Source organism: Ovis canadensis, chromosome 1 (genome assembly GCF_042477335.2).
Source record: "Ovis canadensis isolate MfBH-ARS-UI-01 breed Bighorn chromosome 1, ARS-UI_OviCan_v2, whole genome shotgun sequence".
Classification (NCBI taxonomy): Eukaryota; Metazoa; Chordata; class Mammalia; order Artiodactyla; family Bovidae; genus Ovis; species Ovis canadensis.
Window position 1 is genome coordinate 255337488 of NC_091245.1, and position 18520 is coordinate 255356007.

Sequence of the window (18520 nt, forward strand, 5' to 3'; positions counted from 1 at the left end):
CAGTTAATATTAATAGTAATAGCTAACATTATTGACATTAATAATGGTTAGTATTTTTGGTCACCTGATGCAAACAGTCAGCTCATTGGAAAAGTCCCTGATTCTGGGAAAGACTGAAGGCAGAAGGAGAAGAGGGCATCAGAGGATGAGATGGCTGGATGGCATCACTGATGCAATGGACATGAACTTGGGCAAACTCCAGGAGATGGTGAGGGACAGGGAGGCCTGGCGTGCTGCAGTCCATGGGGTCGCAAAGAGTCGGACATGAATGGGCGACTGAACAACAACAATATTACTGAGCACTTACCAAACTCTATCTATGCCGTGTGCTCAGTTATCACATGATTATCTCATTTAATTCTCATGACCATACTGGGATGTAAGGACCATCAGTTTCTCTGTTGTACAAGTGAGAAAAGCTGAAGCACATTATATACAACCCTTGTGTCACACTGGCCGCAATGCAGGCCTGGACTTGGTTTGGACTTTGCCCCTGACTTTGTGACTGTAAACATATTGCATAAACCTGAGCTCCCCACCTCTACATGGCAAACCCATATCGGCTCCTGCCAGCTTCTCATCACCGCCGTCTCTTGCTACTGCCATCCTCAGGTATCAAAGCAATTCCTCTGTGTCTCCAAAATGGCCAAATGGGGCACAGCTGCTATTTGGGAAGTGCAGGCTTAGGTCTGCCATGGAAGGAGTCCAGTACAGAAGGGCACCAAGCCAGTTTGGAGACTCCACCCCAGACAGCCTGCAGGCCTCCAAGCCAGACGAGATTCAAGCATCTGCCCACACAGCTGTGTGCCCAGAGTGTGCACACAGTGGGTCTACAGCTTGCACACAGAATCAAAGCTGATTTGTGATTCTTGTGATTCTTCACAGAATCATCTGTGAAGCTGATCCCTTATAAGGACTTCGCAACCCCAGTCCGGACCTTCTACTGTGGTCTTCCCCTCTGACTTTTACACACTCCTCTTTTAATCCCCAACACCTGCCTCCTTTTGCTGTTACAGTTGCAGTGATAACATCAACAGCACAGTGTGCATGAGGCTGGGATCCTCGCCTGGGACTTTTCATCTCTGTGTCTGTCTCCAAATTGGCACCTGCTGTTCGTTATCAAGTCCTGTAACCATGAGGGGATGGGGGCTGCCGGGAATATCCCACTTAGTGCCCTTGTGGGCACTAATGTAGGACCCTGGTGATGCAGCCCAATCTCACTCTCAGCATCCCGGGCTTGGCCTGTGAGGAAACACCTGGGGTGCCCTCAAGGGAGGCTTCCTGCCCTCCCCACCCTTATACGTGTCGTCACCCAAGGGAAGAAAGGGAAAAGAGCCAGCTGCAGTAAGATAGCACAGGAGGGCAGGGGGTACTCCCCTCTGACATGCTTCCTCTGGTGAAGCAGACAAAACATTTCTCTAGTCAGATATGTGGGGATTTTGAAACTATAAACATAAAGCTTGAATTCATAATTCTAAAACCCTCAAAAATGAAATCTCCTGGACCAGATAATTATGCTGGAGAATATGAATGTGAGATGTGAGACTTGGACCATAAAGAAAGCTGAGCACTGAAGAACTGATGGTTTTGAACTGTGGTGTTGGAGAAGACTCTCGAGAGTCCCTTGGACTGCAAGGAGATCCAACCATTCTAAAGGAAATCAATCCTGAATATTCACTGAAAGGACTGATGCTGAAGTTGAAGCTCCAGTACTTTGGCCACCTGATGTGAAGAGCTGACTCATTGGAAAAGTGTCTGATGCTGGGAAAGATTGAGGGCATGAGGAGAAGGGGGGAACAGAAGATAAGATGGTTGGATGGCATCATCAACTCAATGGACGTGAGTTTGAGCAAACTCTGGGAGATAGTGAAGGACAGGGAAGCCTGGCATGCTGCAATCCATGTGGTCACAAAGAGTCGGATACTACTTATCAACTGAAAAACAACAAAAACTATGAAATAGTTAAAGAGAAAGTAGTACCAATTTTATACAATATCTTCCAGAAATGAGAGAAGAAAAAACTTACTTTATGGGGTCAGTATTACCCTGATACCAAAATCAGACAAAGATTATGTATATTTTTTAAAAAGCAAAAGACTACAGATCAATATGTGTCAGGCACTTAGATGTAAAAATCTTTGACAAATACAATCCAAATTTGGTGTTGTATAAGACTATACACTCTGATCAAGTGTGATTTATTCCAGGTATGCAAGGCTGCTTCAGTATTTGAAAATCAATTAATGTAATCCACCACATCAACAAGATCAAGAAGAAAAATCATATAATTGTTTCAGCTGACACCAAGAAAGCATTTACAAAATTCAACACCCATTCATAATTTTAAAACAAAACAGAAAAAAAGAAACTGTTTCTTTGAATTATGAACAACAGGAATTATCTCAATTTGATAATGACCATCTATAAAAAACCTACAGCTGGATTATCCTGGTGGCACAGTGGATAAAAACCTGCCTGCCAATGCAGGAGACACAGGTTTGATCCCTGATCCGGGAAGATCCCACATGCCGTGGAACAACTAAGCCCGTAGCACAACTCCTGAGCCCAAGTTCTGGAGCCTGCCAGCCGCAACTACTGAAATCTGTGCACCTAGAACCTGTGCCCCACAGTAAGAGAAGCCACCACAGTGAGAAGCATGGCCGTGAAGAGGAGCCCCTGCTCACTGCACCCAAGGAAAGCCCATGCAAATCAATGACGATCCAGCACTGCCAGAAAAAAAACCTACAGCTAACATCTTTTTCAGTGGTAAAAGACTGGATGCTTTTTCCCTATATCAAGAATGAGGCAAGGATGCCCACACTTATCACTTATATTACACATTGTACTAGAAGTTCTAGCAACTGCAATAAGGCAAACAAAGGAAGTAAAAGACATTACAGCTTGGAAAATAAGTGATAAATCTCCCTCTATTTCCAGGTGACATGTTAGGCTATGTAGGAAATCCCACAGAATCTACCAAAAAAGCCTCTGAAAACTAATCGTGAATTTGGCAAGTTCATGGGATACAAGATAAACATAAAAAAATTAGTTGTATCTCTAAATACTAGCAATGAACACTTTTATGCAGGAACTTAAAATACTATTTGCAATCATTGCCCCTCTCCAAAAGAAAAACTCAGGTGTAAATCTAATGAAACATACCTAAGAGTTCTATGGGGAAAACACCACAATGCCAGTGAAAAAATTTCAAAGAAAATCTAAATAGATGGAGAGGCATACTGTGCTCATGGATTGGACAACTCAACACAGTTAAAATGGTAATTCTCCCCAAATTGATACATACATTTAACAGGTTCCTATAAAAAACCCAGCAAGGTTTTTTGTGGAGATAGGCAAGCTTTTCCTAAAATTTATGAGAAAAGGCAAAGGAACAAGAATAAAACAATTTTGAAAAAGCAAAAGATAAGAAAACTCAATCTACCCAATTTTAAAACTTACAATAATTAAGACTGTGTGGTATTGACAAAGAAATAGACACATAGATTGATTAAACAATATAGACATCCCAGAAATAGACCCACATAAATATGCTCAGCTGATTTTTGGCAAAGGTACAAAAGCAATTTACTGAAGGAAGGATAGCCTTTTCAACAAACAATAGTAGAGCAATCGGATATTTGCAGGCAAACAAAAAACCTCAACCTACATCTTGCATGTTAGCAAAAATTAACTCAAAGCAGGCCATGGACTTGATGTAAAATGTGAAAGTCTAAAACTTTTAGGAAAAAATATAGGAGAAAATCTTCAGGGCCAGACGAAGATTTCTTACACTTGACACTCAAAGCGTGACCCATAAAAGGAAAAATTTATAAACAGGCATCATTTAAATTAAAATCTCTTGCACCACAAAGACCCTGTTAAGAGGATAAAAAGACAAGATACAGACTAGGAGAAAACATTTGCAAACGATATATCTCACAAAGGATTTATATCTAGAATATATACATAAAGAATACTCAAAATCCAACAGTAAAAAAGCAAGCAATTCAATTAGAAAATGAGTAAAAGATGTGAAGAGTCATTTCCCCAAAAAACACACACACAGATGGCAAATAAGCACATGAAAATATGTTCAATATCATTAGCTATTAGGGAAACGCAAATTAAAACTTCCATGAGAGAGTGCCACACAGCTATCAGAATGACTAAAAATTCTTAAAGTGACAAAACCAAACCCTGGTGAGGACGCAGAGAAAGTGGATCCCTCACACATCACTGGGTGGGAACAAAGTGGTACTACCACACTGGAAGATAGTTCAGCAGTTTCTTGCAGAACTAAACTTGTAAATTACTACACAACCCAGCAAGTGCACCCTTGGGCATTTATCCCAAGGTAATGAAAATTTATATCACACAAAGTCTGCACAACAAATGTCCATAAACAAAATGCAATCGGCCCAGATGTCCACAGGTGAATGGTTAAACAAATATGGTATATCCAAGTGAAAGGCACAAACTACACAAAACAATCGGGATGAATCTCCAGGGAATTACACCAACTGAAAGAAGCCATACCCCCAAAGCTACATACTGTATATTTCTATTTTTATAACATTTTCAAATGACAAAATTTTAGATTTTGAGAGATTAATGGTTGCCAGGAGTTAGGAAGAGTGGGGAAAGGCACAGTAGTGAGAGATGGGTGAGGTTATAAAAAGGCAACAAGACATATCATTGTGATATTGGAAATGTTCAGTATCTTGACTGTGGTGATAAATATGCAAACCTTCACACACACACATACAAATGCAAGTAAAGCTGGGGAAATCTGAATAAGATGTGTGGATTTTGTCAATACCAAGGATTTCAATATCCTAATTGTAGTATTATACTATTGTTTTACAAAATACCATTGGGAAAACTGGGTTTTCTGTATTATTTCTTTTTTTAAAATTTATTTGGCTACACCAAGTCTTTGGAGAAGGAAATGGCAACCCACTCCAGTACTCTTGCCTGGAAACTCCCATGGACGGAGGAGCCTGGTGGGCTGCAGTCCATGGGGTCGCTAAGGGTCGGACACGACGGAATGACTTCACTTTCACTTTTCACTTTCATGCATTGAAGAAGGAAATGGCAACCCACTCCAGTGTTCTTGCCTGGAGAATCCCAGGGACAGGGGAGCCTGGTGGGCTGCTGTCTATGGGGTCGCACAGAGTCAGACACGACTGAAGTGACTTAGCAGTAGCACACCAAGCCTTAGTTGGGCATGAGGGATCTTTTTTAGTTGCAGCATGCAGGATTTTTTTTTTTTTAAAGTTTTGGCATGCAAACTCTTAGTTGTGGCATATGACATCAAGTTCCCTGACCAGGGATCAAACCCAGGGTCCCCTGCATTTTGGGAGTGGAGTCAGCCACTGGACCACCAAGGAAGTCCCTCTGTGTCATATCTTATGAAAAGTGTAAAAGTGTTAGTTGCTCAGTCGTGTCCAGTTCTTTGCAACCCCATGGCCTGTAGCCTGCCAGGCTCCTCTGTCCATGGGATTCTCCAGGCAAGAATACTGGATTGGGTTGCCATTTCCTACTCCAGGGGATCTTCCTGACCCAAGGATTGAACCAGGGTCTCCTGCATTGCAGGCAGATTCTTCACCATCTGAGCCACCAGGAAAGCCCACTTATTTCTTATAACTGCATAAAAATCTAGAATTACAGCAAAATTTCAGTTAAAAAAATATGGTGTCATCACACCTAAAAAATTAACATTAATTCTGATTATCTGAATGACAGGATACATTTTAAAAGACCATGATAGGATAAACTCAAACAGGATGAAATGCATCTAGGAAAGTTGTATAATTGAGTGTAGTCAATTAAATCTGCGAGGGAAACCTGTTTATGGAGGGAGTCCTAATGATTAGCTGTCCCAATGATTAGGGCACTTACCAAGGCTTTAAGGAAGACACTCTGAGGTTGAATTTCTGGATATGTCTTTCTTCATGAAGGGCACACAGGCAGGACAACAGCAAATGTCCCAACTTTCAGGTCACTCCATTATGCTATGCAACAGTTTGCACTTGTGTAACTGTCTTCACCTAGCTGTGAAATTCCAAATCTAACTCCACTATCAGCAAAATACTGTCTCATTCCTATATTAAAATGAAAATTACTGCTTCCTTCTGAGCCCTATAAGCAACATCTTCAATATCTTTATTCCACTTGTATATTCCAAATTCTATCTTTGTTTCACTGTAGTTTATGTCACACACACACACATTGGGAATGAGATGGAAAATCAGTAATGCCAGTGAACTACTGATGCCAGGGTATATTTAACTGGATTACATAGAAAGTATGGTGAAGGACTTCCCTGATGGTCCAGTGGTTAAGAATCTGCCTTCCAAGGCAGGGGCACAGGTTCAGTCCCTGGTCTGGGCACTAAGATCCCACATGCCGTGCAGCCAAAATTTTAAATTAAAAAAAAAAAGCAAAAAACTAAGGTGGCACTACATGAGGAAGGATCCGTTTTATGCTAGGACACTAAACAGGGAACTCTAGTTTCAGCTCAACTCTGAGCGAGAGTGACTCCTTTCACCTATGGAAGGTTTTAAAATCCCCTCCAATTGTTTGAGAAGACACATGGTGGTCCTTAGAACGCAATTCAATGGAGAAAAAGAAAACTTTGTCATCCACCCAGCAATCTCATTAACAAGAAATGTCATCTAACAGCCAGGAGTAATATGTATTGAAGTCAAGTCTCTGAAGAAACCAGTTAATAGACACTCTCCCTGATGTAAATAAGCAAATACAAAAACAAAGAATACAGTTAAGGGACTTCCCTGATGGTTCAGTGGTTAAGACTTCACTGACCAAGGCAAGAGGTGCAGGTTCCATCCCTGGTCAGGGAGCTAACATCCCACAGCTCTCACAGCCAAAAAACACAAAATGTAAGACCAAAGTAATATTGCAACAAATTCAATAAAGACTTTTAAAAAATACTAAAAAAAAAAAAAAAAAAGAATACAGCCAAGGGGGAAGAGGAGAGTAAGCTTGTAGTGTGAATGGGAAAGACATATTAGCCACAGGGAGGAGGGTGCAAAATGGGGAAGAGTGTTTGCTCAGCCACACTGGATGAGAATTCCCACCAGAGCTGGAGTGAGATGTTGGGATATCTTCTGGTCATTTGGTTCCTTTGAATAGTTATGCTCTTGTCACTATAGAGAATTATTCTCTTTTAACCGTCTGACTCAGTATCTCAAGAAGGCCCATGGGGTGGAGCCTCTTGGATTGTGTTTCCAACAAAAACTTGAGCTGGGTGACTGTGACCTGACTATTAAGATTTGGGTACTCAGTATGGCAAAACTAGCTAAGCAACATTTTTTGCACAGAGCTGCATTCATGAAGCTGATCCCTTTTTCTTGTGGCCTGTTCGTTTTCTATTGCACTGTAATAAGTTCCCACAAAGGCAGTATCTTAAAACAACACAGATTTATTATTGTCCAGTTCCATAGGTCAGGAATCTGAATCAGGTCTAACTGAGCTAAAATCAAGGCATTGGGAGAAGAGCAGGCTCCAGGGAAGACTGTTTTCTTGCCATTTCCAGTCGCTGGGACAAGGCCCCACCTTCTTGCACACGGCCCCTCTTTTCCTCCATTTTCAAAGCCAACAATGGCTGGTTAAGTCCCTTTCATGTTTCAAATTTTTCCCGCCTCTTTTTCTGTCCTCCCATCCCTCTCTCCCTGGATCCAGGAGAGCTTCTCAGCTTTGAAGGACTCATATGATTAGATTGGGCCCAACCAATAATCCAGGATAATCTCCTAATCTCAAAATCTCATAATATTAATTGCATCTTAATGTGGAAAAAAAAAACCCTTTTTCCACAGGAGGTAACATATCCACTGGTTTCCAGGAATTAGAGAATGGATATCTTGAATTCCCCTGGTGGTCCTGTGGTTAAGACTCTGTGTTTCCAATGCAGGGGGTAGGGGTTCAAACCCCTGGTCCAGGAACTAAGAACCCACAAGCCACACAGTTGAATAAGTGTTTTTTGAAAAAGAATGTGGATATCACTGGGGGACCATCATTTTGACTACCACCACAGGGGGCTTGCACTTTAGGGGATACTGGTACTGCAAACTGACATGACATGTCTCTCAATTACAGTAGATTATTTCAAGAGAATCCCCTTGTATGTGATCTGAACAAAGAGCAAGGCTGAACTAGGACATGGCTGCTAAACAAGTTGCTGGCATCACTTGCTGCCTAGTAACTAGTGCCCACATCCCAGCCTCAAAAAGTATGCAAACCAGTTCATGCCTCTGGAAAGTGGTCTATTGTTTCAGGATCTTGAAGTATGGTCTGGATCAGCAGCAGCACAAAACCTTGCAACCTATGCTCTACTGAACCAGAATCTGCATTTTAACAAGGCACCCTCCCACCCCAGGTAATTCATAAACATTAAAGTTTCAGAAGCACTGGTATATAGAGGTTAAACTAACCCTTCTCAATCTTGGCTGCCCATTAGAATCACTGGGGAAGAGGCTTTTTAAGTTTTGAAATAATTTCAGACTTAACAGAAGAGTTGCAGAATAGAATAGAGAGCTCCCATATACCCTTCAGTCAGTTTTCCATATGTACATAACCAGGGAACAAATACGAAAAGGAAGATAGTAACATTGGCCCAACATCCATAATGAAGCCTCAGTTTTTATCTGAATGTCACCAAATTTTCCCCTAAATCTCTTTCTTTCTTTCTCTCTTCCTGCCTTCCTTCCTCTCTCCCCTCCTTCCTTCCTTTTTCTTTTTTTCAGGAACCAATCCAGGTCCTACATTTAGTTGTCATATCTTAGTCTTCTCCAGTCTGTCCTCAGTCTTTCCTTGACATTTTTGACAGGTACAGGTTCGTTGTTTTGTACGATGTTCCTCAGTTTGGGTTCATCTCACATTTTTTCATGATTTGATAAGGTTGTACATTTTTGCCATGTACTCACAGGGAGTGTATGATGTTAACATATGTTATGACTGGTGGAGTTACCCTTGACCACGTGGTTAAGGCAGTGTCTTCACTATAAAATTACCATTTTCCCCTTTATAATTAATACATAATTTAGGGGAAATACTGTGATACTGTGCAAATATTCTTTCTCCTCAAGCTTTTATCCATTAATTTTTGTATTTATTGGCAGATGATACTTGCAACAATCATTGCTATGATGTTCTAGTAATGGTTTTTTATGTGTTAACTGAAATTTTGTAAGGAAGAGTTCTTCCCGCTCTACCACTTGTGGAGATTTATAATATAACAGTGTGGACTCATAGAAATTTATTTTATTCTATCAGTGTTGGTTATGTTACTCAAATTGTTCCATCTTCGGTTACTGGGAGTTATTTTGGATTTTGTGTGCTTTTGACTTACTTTCATCTCTCATTCTCTTTTCTCATGTTATTTTCATTAATAGACTTCTAATTTTAGAATAATTTTAGATTTATAGGAAAAAGTACAGACAGTAAGTACAGGGTTCTTGTAAACCCTTCACTCAGCTTCCCCTGATGCTAACATCTAATATAGTCATGATATACTTGTCAAAACTAAGAAACTAACATTGGTATATTACTTTCAATTAAACTCCAAACTTTACTTGGATTTTGCCAAATTTTCCATTGATACTCTTTTTTCCATGTCAGGTTCCAATCCAGGATACTTGTGGCATCTTGGCCCCCAAGATGCCATTTTGATGCTATTTTGAGCACTTCCTTCGTTACCACAAGATGCTCCAAACTTGTATTTTCTCTTCCCAGTTATAGAATAAACTGCTTCTCTAAGGAGTCTGGCCCAGGAAGTTTTTAAAAATCCCAGAGTCAAGGCAGCATCCTAGATTAATTAAGTCAGATTTCTGGCTGTGAAATCCTGGCTGCTGCTGCTGCTAAGTCGCTTCAGTTGTGTCCAACTCTGTGCGACCCTATAGACGGCAGCCCACCAGGCTCTCCCGTCCCTGGGATTCTCCAGGCAAGAACACTGAAGTGGGATGCCATTTCCTTCTCCAGTGCATGAAAGTGAAAAGTGAAAGTGTTTGTATTTTTACCAGCGCTCCAGGTGATTCCAATGTGCACTTGAGATTGAGAACCACTGACCTAGACCTTACTTCTGGGGCCTGAAAGACAGTTAAAACTATGAATGATATATGATATCACTTTTGCATGGAATCTAAAATACGACACTAAAGAACCTGCCTATGGAACAGAAACAGAATCACGGACATAGAACAGAATGGTGGTTGCCAAGGGGGAGGGGATGGGGGAAGGGGTGGAGTAGGAGTCTGGGGTTAGCGATGTAAGGTTTTATAGATAGAATGGAGAAGCAACAAGGCCCTACTGTATAGCACAGTGAACTGTATTTAATATACTGTGATAAACCATAATGGAAAAGAATATTTAAAAAGAATGTACATATATATATATGTATAACCGAATCACTGTGCTATCCAGGAGTAATCAACACAAAATTATAATCAACTATATTTCAGTTTAAAAAAACTATGAATGATAAATCCCTAAAGACTTGAGTGTATTTCCCAGTAGGCTCTTATGTTCCCTGAAGACAGGAGACTCTGTTTTGTTCATCTTTAATCAGCACCTAATCCAGAAACTGGCACATAGTGGGTGCTCAGAAATTTAGAATGAATGAAAACAAAATACGTGAACCAAATCTTGGTTCAGTGAAATTGGCCTCAGCCTGAATTTTTTTCTCCTCTGATTCCCATCTAATTCAGATGACCATTATATCTACTACTGTGGGCAAGATCCCTTAGAAGAAATGGAGTAGCCATCATAGTCAACAAAAGAGTCCGAAATGCAGTACTTGGTTGGGTGCAATCTCAAAAACGACAGAATGATCTTAGTTCATTTCCAAGGCAAACCATTCAATATCACAGTAATCTAAGTCTATGCCCCAACCACTAATGCCGAAGAAGCTGAAGTTGAACGGTACCATGATGACCTACAAGACCTTCTAGAACTAACACCAAAAAAAGATGTCCTTTTCATCATAGGGGACTGGAATGCAAAAGTAGGAAGTCAAGAGATATCTGGAGTAACAGGCAAATTTGGCTTTGGAGTACAAAAAGAAGCAGGGCAAAGGCTAACAGTTTTACCAAGAGGATGCACTGGTCATGGCAAATACCCTCCTCCAACAACACAGGAGATGACACTACACAGGAGCATCACCATATGGTCAATACTGAAATCAGATTGATTATGTTCTTTGCAGCCAAAGATGGAGAAGCTCTATACAGTAAGTGAAAAGAAGAGTGGGAAATAACTACGGTTCAGACCATGAGCTCCTCATTGCAAAATTTAGACTTCAATTGAAGAAAGTAGGGAAAACCACTAGACCATTCAGGTAGGACCTAAATCAAATCCTTTATGATTATACAGTGGAAGTGACAAATAGATTCAAGGGATTAGATCTGACAGACAGACTGCCTGAAGAACTATGTACAGAGGTTCGTGACATTGTATAGGAGGCGGTGATCAAAATCATCTCCCCAAAAAAGAAATGCAAAAAAGGCAAAATGGTTGTCTGAGGAGGCCTTACAAATAGCTGAGAAAAGAAGAGAAGCAAAAAGCATAGGAGAAAAGGAAAGACACCCATCTGAATGCAGAGTTCCAAAGAACAGCAAGGAGAGATAAGAAAGCCTTTTTTTTTTTTTAAAGAAATAAAACACATTATTTACAAAATTCAAATATGCTCCAATTAAAAGCTGTCCCTTTATTAAACACCCACAAAGTTCCGAACATTGTACAAAATGTTAAAACACTTATTCATACTCTTTTGAAGCAAAGTTGCCTGTACTGCCACACTCATTTTTGCGTGATGTTGACATTTTAGCTCCACTGTCCTAAAAAGACCAGTTCTTCAAAATTTGCTCAAGAAACAAGTTTCTGATCCACTGAAGTAGATTATGAGGTTAATGCAGAAGTCAACTGGTGAAGTTTCTGTCAACTGTTACACTTAATGTCCTCTTCCTCTGAAACCACCACCCCCTCTTCCTCCTCTGAAACCTCCACCTCCTCTTCCACCTCTAAAACCACCACCTCTACCACCTCTGCCACCTCTGCCTCTTCCTCCTCCTTGACCTCCCCTGCCACCACCTCTCGGAGGTCCCTTTTCACCAGGAGGTCGAGGTAGAAACCTCTGCAACGGCAGCAGCTTATATGGGTCTATATAAAACTTCTGTAATTTTTTAAAGGAAGATGCTTTCATGTTCTCTGATAATTTAACTGAAAAATAAAAATCTCTAAGCTGTCCAAATATTTCATCCACTTTTCCAATTTGTTCTTTGTTTTCTAAATAAACTGGAGCATTGAAATAAGGTACTTTATTTTCATCTGTGGTACATTTACACACTATGTCATCTTCACAAGGGTGCAGGAACTCTCCTAATAAAACTACTTGTTCTGGAGGTCCTTGGTCTTGGCCTTTGTTAAAGCCTCTGCGGCCGCCGCCGCCTCTGAAATTACCGCCGCCTCCACCTCGGAAGTGGTTGTTGCTGCCGCCGCCGCGACCGAAGCCGCCACCTCGATTAAATCCTCCGCGACCTCCGCCCCGAAAAGACATGTTCGCTCCTACCTCCTCCCCCAGCAGGCAGGAAGGGCCTCAGCCGCATTCCCTCCCTCCCTCCGCTGGGTTCCACGTCCAACATTCTCAGACTGCCTGGCCTCCTCCCCAAGAAAGCCTTTTTAAAGCAAACAGTGAAAAGAAACAGAGGAAAACAATAGAGTGGGAAAGACTAGAGACCTCATCAAGAAACTTAGAGATAACAAGGGAACATTTCATGCACCAGTTCAGTTCAGTTGCTCAGTCATGTTCGACTCTTTGCCACCCCATGAATTGAGGCACGCCAGACCTCCCTGTCCATCACCAACTCCCAGAGTTCACTCAGACTCGCGTCCATCGAGTCAGTGATGCCATCCAGCCATCTCATCCTCTGTCGTCCCCTTCTCCTCCTGCCCCCAATCTCTCCCAGCATCAGAGTCTTTTCCAGTGAGTCAACTCTTCGCATGAGGTGGCCAAAGTACTGGAGTTTCAGCTTTAGCATCATTCCTTCCAAAGAAATCCCATTGCTGATCTCCTTCAGAATGACTGGTTGGATCTCCTTGCAATCCAAGGGACTCTCAAGAGTCTTCTCCAACACCACACTTCAAAAGCATCAATTCTTCGGGGCTCAGCCTTCTTCACAGTCCAACTCTCACATCCATACATGACCACTGGAAAAACCATAGCCTTGACTAGACAGACCTTAGTTGGCAAAGTAATGTCTCTGCTTTTGAATATGCTGTCTAGGTTGGTCATAACTTTTCTTCCAAGGAGTAAGCGTCTTTTAATTTCATGGCTGCAGTCACTATCTGCAGTGATTTTGGAGCCCCCAAAAATAAAGTCTGACACTGTTTCCACTGTTTCCCCATCTATTTCCCATGAAGTGATGGGACTGGATGCCATGATCTTTGTTTTCTGAATGTTGAGCTTTAAGACAACTTTTTCACTCTCCTCTTTCACTTTCATCAAGAGGCTTTTTAGTTCCTCTTCACTTTCTGCCATAAGGTTGGTGTCATCTGCATATCTGAGGTTACTGATATTTCTCCCGACAATCTTGATTCCAGCTTGTGTTCCTTCCAGTCCAGCGTTTCTCATGATGTACTCTGCATAATAAGTTAAATAAGCAGGGTGACAATATGCAGCCTTGACGTACTCCTTTTCCTATTTGGAACCAGTCTGTTGTTCTATGTCCAGTTCTAACCATTGCTTCCTGACCTGCATACAGATTTCATGCATAGGTGGGCACAATAAAGGACAGAAATGGTATGGACATAACAGGAGCAGAAAATATTAAGAAGAGGTGGCAAGAATACACAGAAGAACTAACCACAAAGTTCTTAATGACCCAGATAACCACAATGGTGTGATTACTCACTTGGAGCCAGACATCCTGAAGTCGAAGGGGTCTGAAGAAGCATCACTACGAACAAATCTAGTGGAGATGATGGAATTCCAGCTGAGCTATTTCAAATCCTAAAAGATGAAGCTGTGAAAGTGCTGCACTCAATATGCCAGAAAATTTGTAAAACTCAGCCATGGCTACAGGACTGGAAAAAGTCAGTTTTCATTGCAATCCCAAAGAAAGGCAATGCCAAACAATGTTCAAACTACCACACAACTGTACTCATTTTACATGCTAGCAAGGTAATGCTTAAATCATTCAAGCTAGGCTTGAACAGTATGTGAACCGAGAACTTCCAGATGTGCAAGCTGGATTTAGAAAAGGCAGAGGTACCAGAGATCAAATTGCCAACATCTGTTGGATCATAGAAAAAGCAAGAGAATTCCATAAAAACATTTACCTCTGCTTCATTGACGACGCCAAAGCCTTTGACTGTGTGGATCACAACAAACTGTGGAAAATTCTTAAAGAGATAGTAATACCAGACCACCTTATCTGCCTCCTGTGCAACCTGTACGCAGGTCAAGAGGCAGCAGTTAGAACTGGACATGGAACAACGGACTGGTTCCAAATTGGGAAAGGAGTAATGTCAAGGCTGTATATTGTCACCCTGCTTATTTAACTTATATGCAGAATACATCATGCAAAGTGCTGGACTGGATGAAGTAGAAGCTGGAATCAAAATTGCTGGGAGAAATATCAATAACCTCAGATATGTATACGATACCTCCCTTATGGCAGAAAGCAGAAAGGAACTTAAGAGCCTCTTGATGAAGGTGAAAGAGGAGAGTGGAAAAGCTGGCTTAAAACTCAACATTTAAAAAACTAAGATCATGGCATCCAGTCCAATCACCTCATGGCAGATAGATGGGAAACAATGGAAACAGTGTCAGACTTTATTTTGGGGGGCTCCAAAATCACTGCAGATGGTGACTGCAGCTGTAAAATTAAAAGATGCTTGCTCCTTGGAAGAGAAGCTATGACAAACCTAGACAGGATATTAAAAAGCAGACATTACCTTGTGGATAAAGGTCCATATCGTCAAAGCTATGGTTTTTTCAGTAGTCATGAATGGATGTGAGAGCTGGACCATAAGGAAGGCTGAGTGCTGAAGAACTGATACTGTTGAATTGTGGTGCTAGAGAAGACTCTTGAGGATCCCTTGAGAGATCAAACCAGTCAAATCTAAAGGATTTCAAGTCTGATTTGAATTCAACACTGAATATTCACTGGAAGGACTGATGCTGAAGCTGAAGCTCCAATACTTTGGCCATGTGATGCGAAGAGCCAACTCACTGGAAAAGACCCTGATGCTAGGAAAAATTGAAGGCAGGAGGAGAGGGGGATGACAGAGGATGAGATGGTTGGATGGCATCACCGACTCAATGGACATGAGTTTGAGAAAACTCTGGGAAGTAGTGAAGGACACAGAAGCCTGATGTTCTGCAGTCCATGGGGTCGTGAAGAGTCAGACATGACTGATCAACTGAACAACAGTTCCTATTTCACATTAGACCTTTGTGCCCTTCTGAGGTTTATGCCCACCACAAAGTCCTCAGGCAAATTTCCCCAGCAGAAAACCTTTCATCTTCTTCCTTGCATGACTCCATACTGGCTTTCCCCTCATGGGGTCTGCTGTCAATTCCCCTCATTTGGATCCTCTTCTCTCACTTTTACCTCAATAGCCCTTCTGGCGAATGTGTCAGAAAAGGTAGAAACATCTTTATTACTTTCACTTCGTCTCTCCAACATTTTCCTGTCCTGCTTATGTGCCAGCTTCTTCTGCAGAGAACTAAAAGGGCACAGGCTCTGTGGGCACCCAAACCAGGATCAAATCCCAGTTCTCCAACTTACAAGATGTATACACTTGTGTAACTAACTGAACCTGTTTCCTAGCGCATAAATGGGGATTATATCACCTCCTTTGCAGGACTGATGTGAGATGTCAAGAGAATGTTTCTACTCATCTAGCACACAGTGTGTGCTCATAAATGGCAGTCGTGATGGTCATCGTTGTTGCCATTTTTATTACTATTATTACTGGTAGTGGGAATCAGTTTCTTGAATCACACAGATTACTTGAAAGGGACAGGGCAAGGCAAAATAATTCTAAAAAAGAGAGCAAGAACTCTACCCATCTCTCCCAAGGATCTAAAGTAAGCAATAGTTCATTTAGATGTTGCTGAAATCATTTCAGACTTCTACACAATTCAGAGGAAATGATCAAAATTGCATAAAGGTAACCTCAGCTCAAGGAAATATTTGCTGACACCACCACCAGTTTGCACAACCAACAGATGGTAAGTAACATGGGGTGGGCAACCTGACATCTTCAGAGTGCCTTTGTTTGCATAATCTCGTTTGACACCTCCCAACCACAAGGTAGCTATTTTGACCATTTTACAGACAAGGAAACTGAAGTGATGTGATACATTCACTGAACTAGCAAGTAATAAAAATCAAGACTCACCCACAGGTCCTTCTCACTCTGACATCCTTGTGGCTTCTACCACTGTTTTTTGGTGGGGGGGTGAAGGGGGGAGCAGGGAGAGACAAGGATAGTGGTGGCTGTTTTTGTTTCTTTGTTTTTCTGTGCAAGTTTACAGGTATCAGAAGAGTATTCACCTCCAGGTCTGTTTAAAATAGTTTTCCTTAAAAGGCTGGACTGCCTCATTGAAGAAAATGTCAAATTAATAAATGGGTCAAGGAGATTAAAAAACCCCATAAATTTCCTGTTTAAAAAAAATTAGGAAAAATATGCTGGCTTTTCCCCTTCTCATTCAGCCTCCCCATCTTCTCCCTTTGGCTTAGTGGAGGAGTAGTTTCCTGGCAACTTGTTTGTCCCACCAACTAATCAATCGATCAACTAAACAATCAACCAACACGCTTAGCTTATTCTAGGGGCCATGGGGACACCAGGAAAGATGCCTAGGCCCTGCCTTCAGGCCAGTGTAGGAAACAGAAATAATGCACTGAAATAGAATACATGGGGTCAAGGGTCAAAGGAGAGAGGTGTGGTAAGGTTCTGCAGGAGCAGAGTCCCACCTGGAATGACGATGGGATGATGGGTTTAGAGTGGGGTAAGGAACTAGAGATCAAGCTTCTGGTGGAGAAGAACAATAATAAAGTCCAGGAGGAGGAAATGAGGGGGTTACATGCCAACTGTGAAGACAACAGCTGCCTGTGGCATATACTTGTTTACAAGGAGCTGTAAGAAAGAGGATTGGGGCCTAAATACAGTGGGTCACAAAACAAAGAGCAAATTTACATATCACATGCTGAGACACAGAGCTATGAAGGGCTGTGAGCTACACAGGAATAAATTTGATGTTTAAGTCAGCTCCAAACATCTGCTAATCACCTTGGCACTGATTTGTTACCTGATTTAAACTAACTGGATGATTAGTTCTCAATGTTACCCCCAAAATAGAAAAGAAAGTATGAAAAAGAAAGTATTCAATACACCCATCAGCAGTGCAAAGTGTCTCGTACCTTGATGTATTCAAATTAGAAATTTCTCTTAAATGCTGACAGGAAGAAACATCAAAAGCAAAAAAGCTGCGATTTCATAACAATAAAACATGTAGGTGCAAGCAGCCAGAAATGGAGCAGAGAAAATTATGTAATCTTAACTGGCAGGCAAAATGCTCCAAACCAAATACTTCTAAAAATGTTACAGAGTACCTGACCAGGAGAGGCATCCAATTTTTATGTCTTAGACCCAATATTAAGGTTGCAAAGTGTGTCTTCTTATTTGCCTGTGTTTTGTTAGAATCTTTATTTTACTTAAACCTCTTCTTACAGAGAACATCTCTGAGGCACAAACAGAAAGACTGAGATAATACTGTTTTGTGGCTTTTAAAACTCGGTAATGAAATGAATAATAAAATGCATATGGATCTCTGCTCACCTTCAAACTATTTGTTCTGATGCTTTATCTTTCTAGATTGCTCTGATGAATTTAAGAGAAGTTTCTTAATAGAACACAGGCCTTTTCTTTGTGGGGATGGAGGATTAGGAAGTGAAAAACCTTTTTAAAAACAGACATAAGGTGGCCTATGCATATATTACAACCCCAAACCCTGGGAAAGCATTTTTCAGTTTCTTAACCTATAGTTGAGTCCCAGACTATTGGCAGTATTCTAAATAATACTTACCCACAAACAAACAAGGAATCAAGGCGTAGGAAACCCACATGATAAGACTTGTCTTGATTTCTTCTAGAATCATTTTGAGGGTCGGTGTTTGGCAGACTCAGCTTGACCTGGAATGTTGTTTCCTTCCAGGATGAAGTGTGCTTTCCATCTCAGCCATCCTTGCTTTGGGACACAGATGTTGGAGCTGAGTCTGAGTTGCTGTAAAGCCTGAATTGTTCTGGAAAGAGGAGCCAGCCCGGACAGCTCTGAACAGGCAGGCTGTGCAGCACCCTCCTTTCTGCCTAAACCTAGATATTGCGTCAAGTGGGAGTGGCCTAGGAGAGTTCCAGAGAAAAGGTACCTGGGAAGCTTAAGAATCAACGTGGTGAAGTGAATTCCCTGGTGTCCAGTGGTTATGACTCTGTGCTTCCA

General features: G+C 41.4%; 1 protein-coding gene and 1 pseudogene across 2 annotated transcripts in view; both read right to left on the bottom strand.

Annotated features, from left to right (window-relative positions):
- IL20RB (interleukin 20 receptor subunit beta) overlaps nucleotides 1-18496 on the bottom strand; it is a 39049-nt gene extending 20553 nt beyond the window's left edge. The window contains exon 1 of one of the 2 annotated variants that reach the window (XM_069565152.1): nucleotides 18110-18496. Coding sequence is in view for 1 of the 2 variants with exons in the window: in XM_069565147.1 (XP_069421248.1) it covers nucleotides 18110-18182 (73 nt within the window). In the remaining variant the exon portion in view is untranslated. The remainder of the gene's footprint in view (nucleotides 1-18109) is intronic. The other variant, XM_069565147.1, reaches the window with a different exon arrangement.
- Nucleotides 11703-12618, bottom strand: LOC138426542 (H/ACA ribonucleoprotein complex subunit 1 pseudogene; annotated as a pseudogene).
- Nucleotides 18497-18520: the final 24 nt, after the last annotated feature.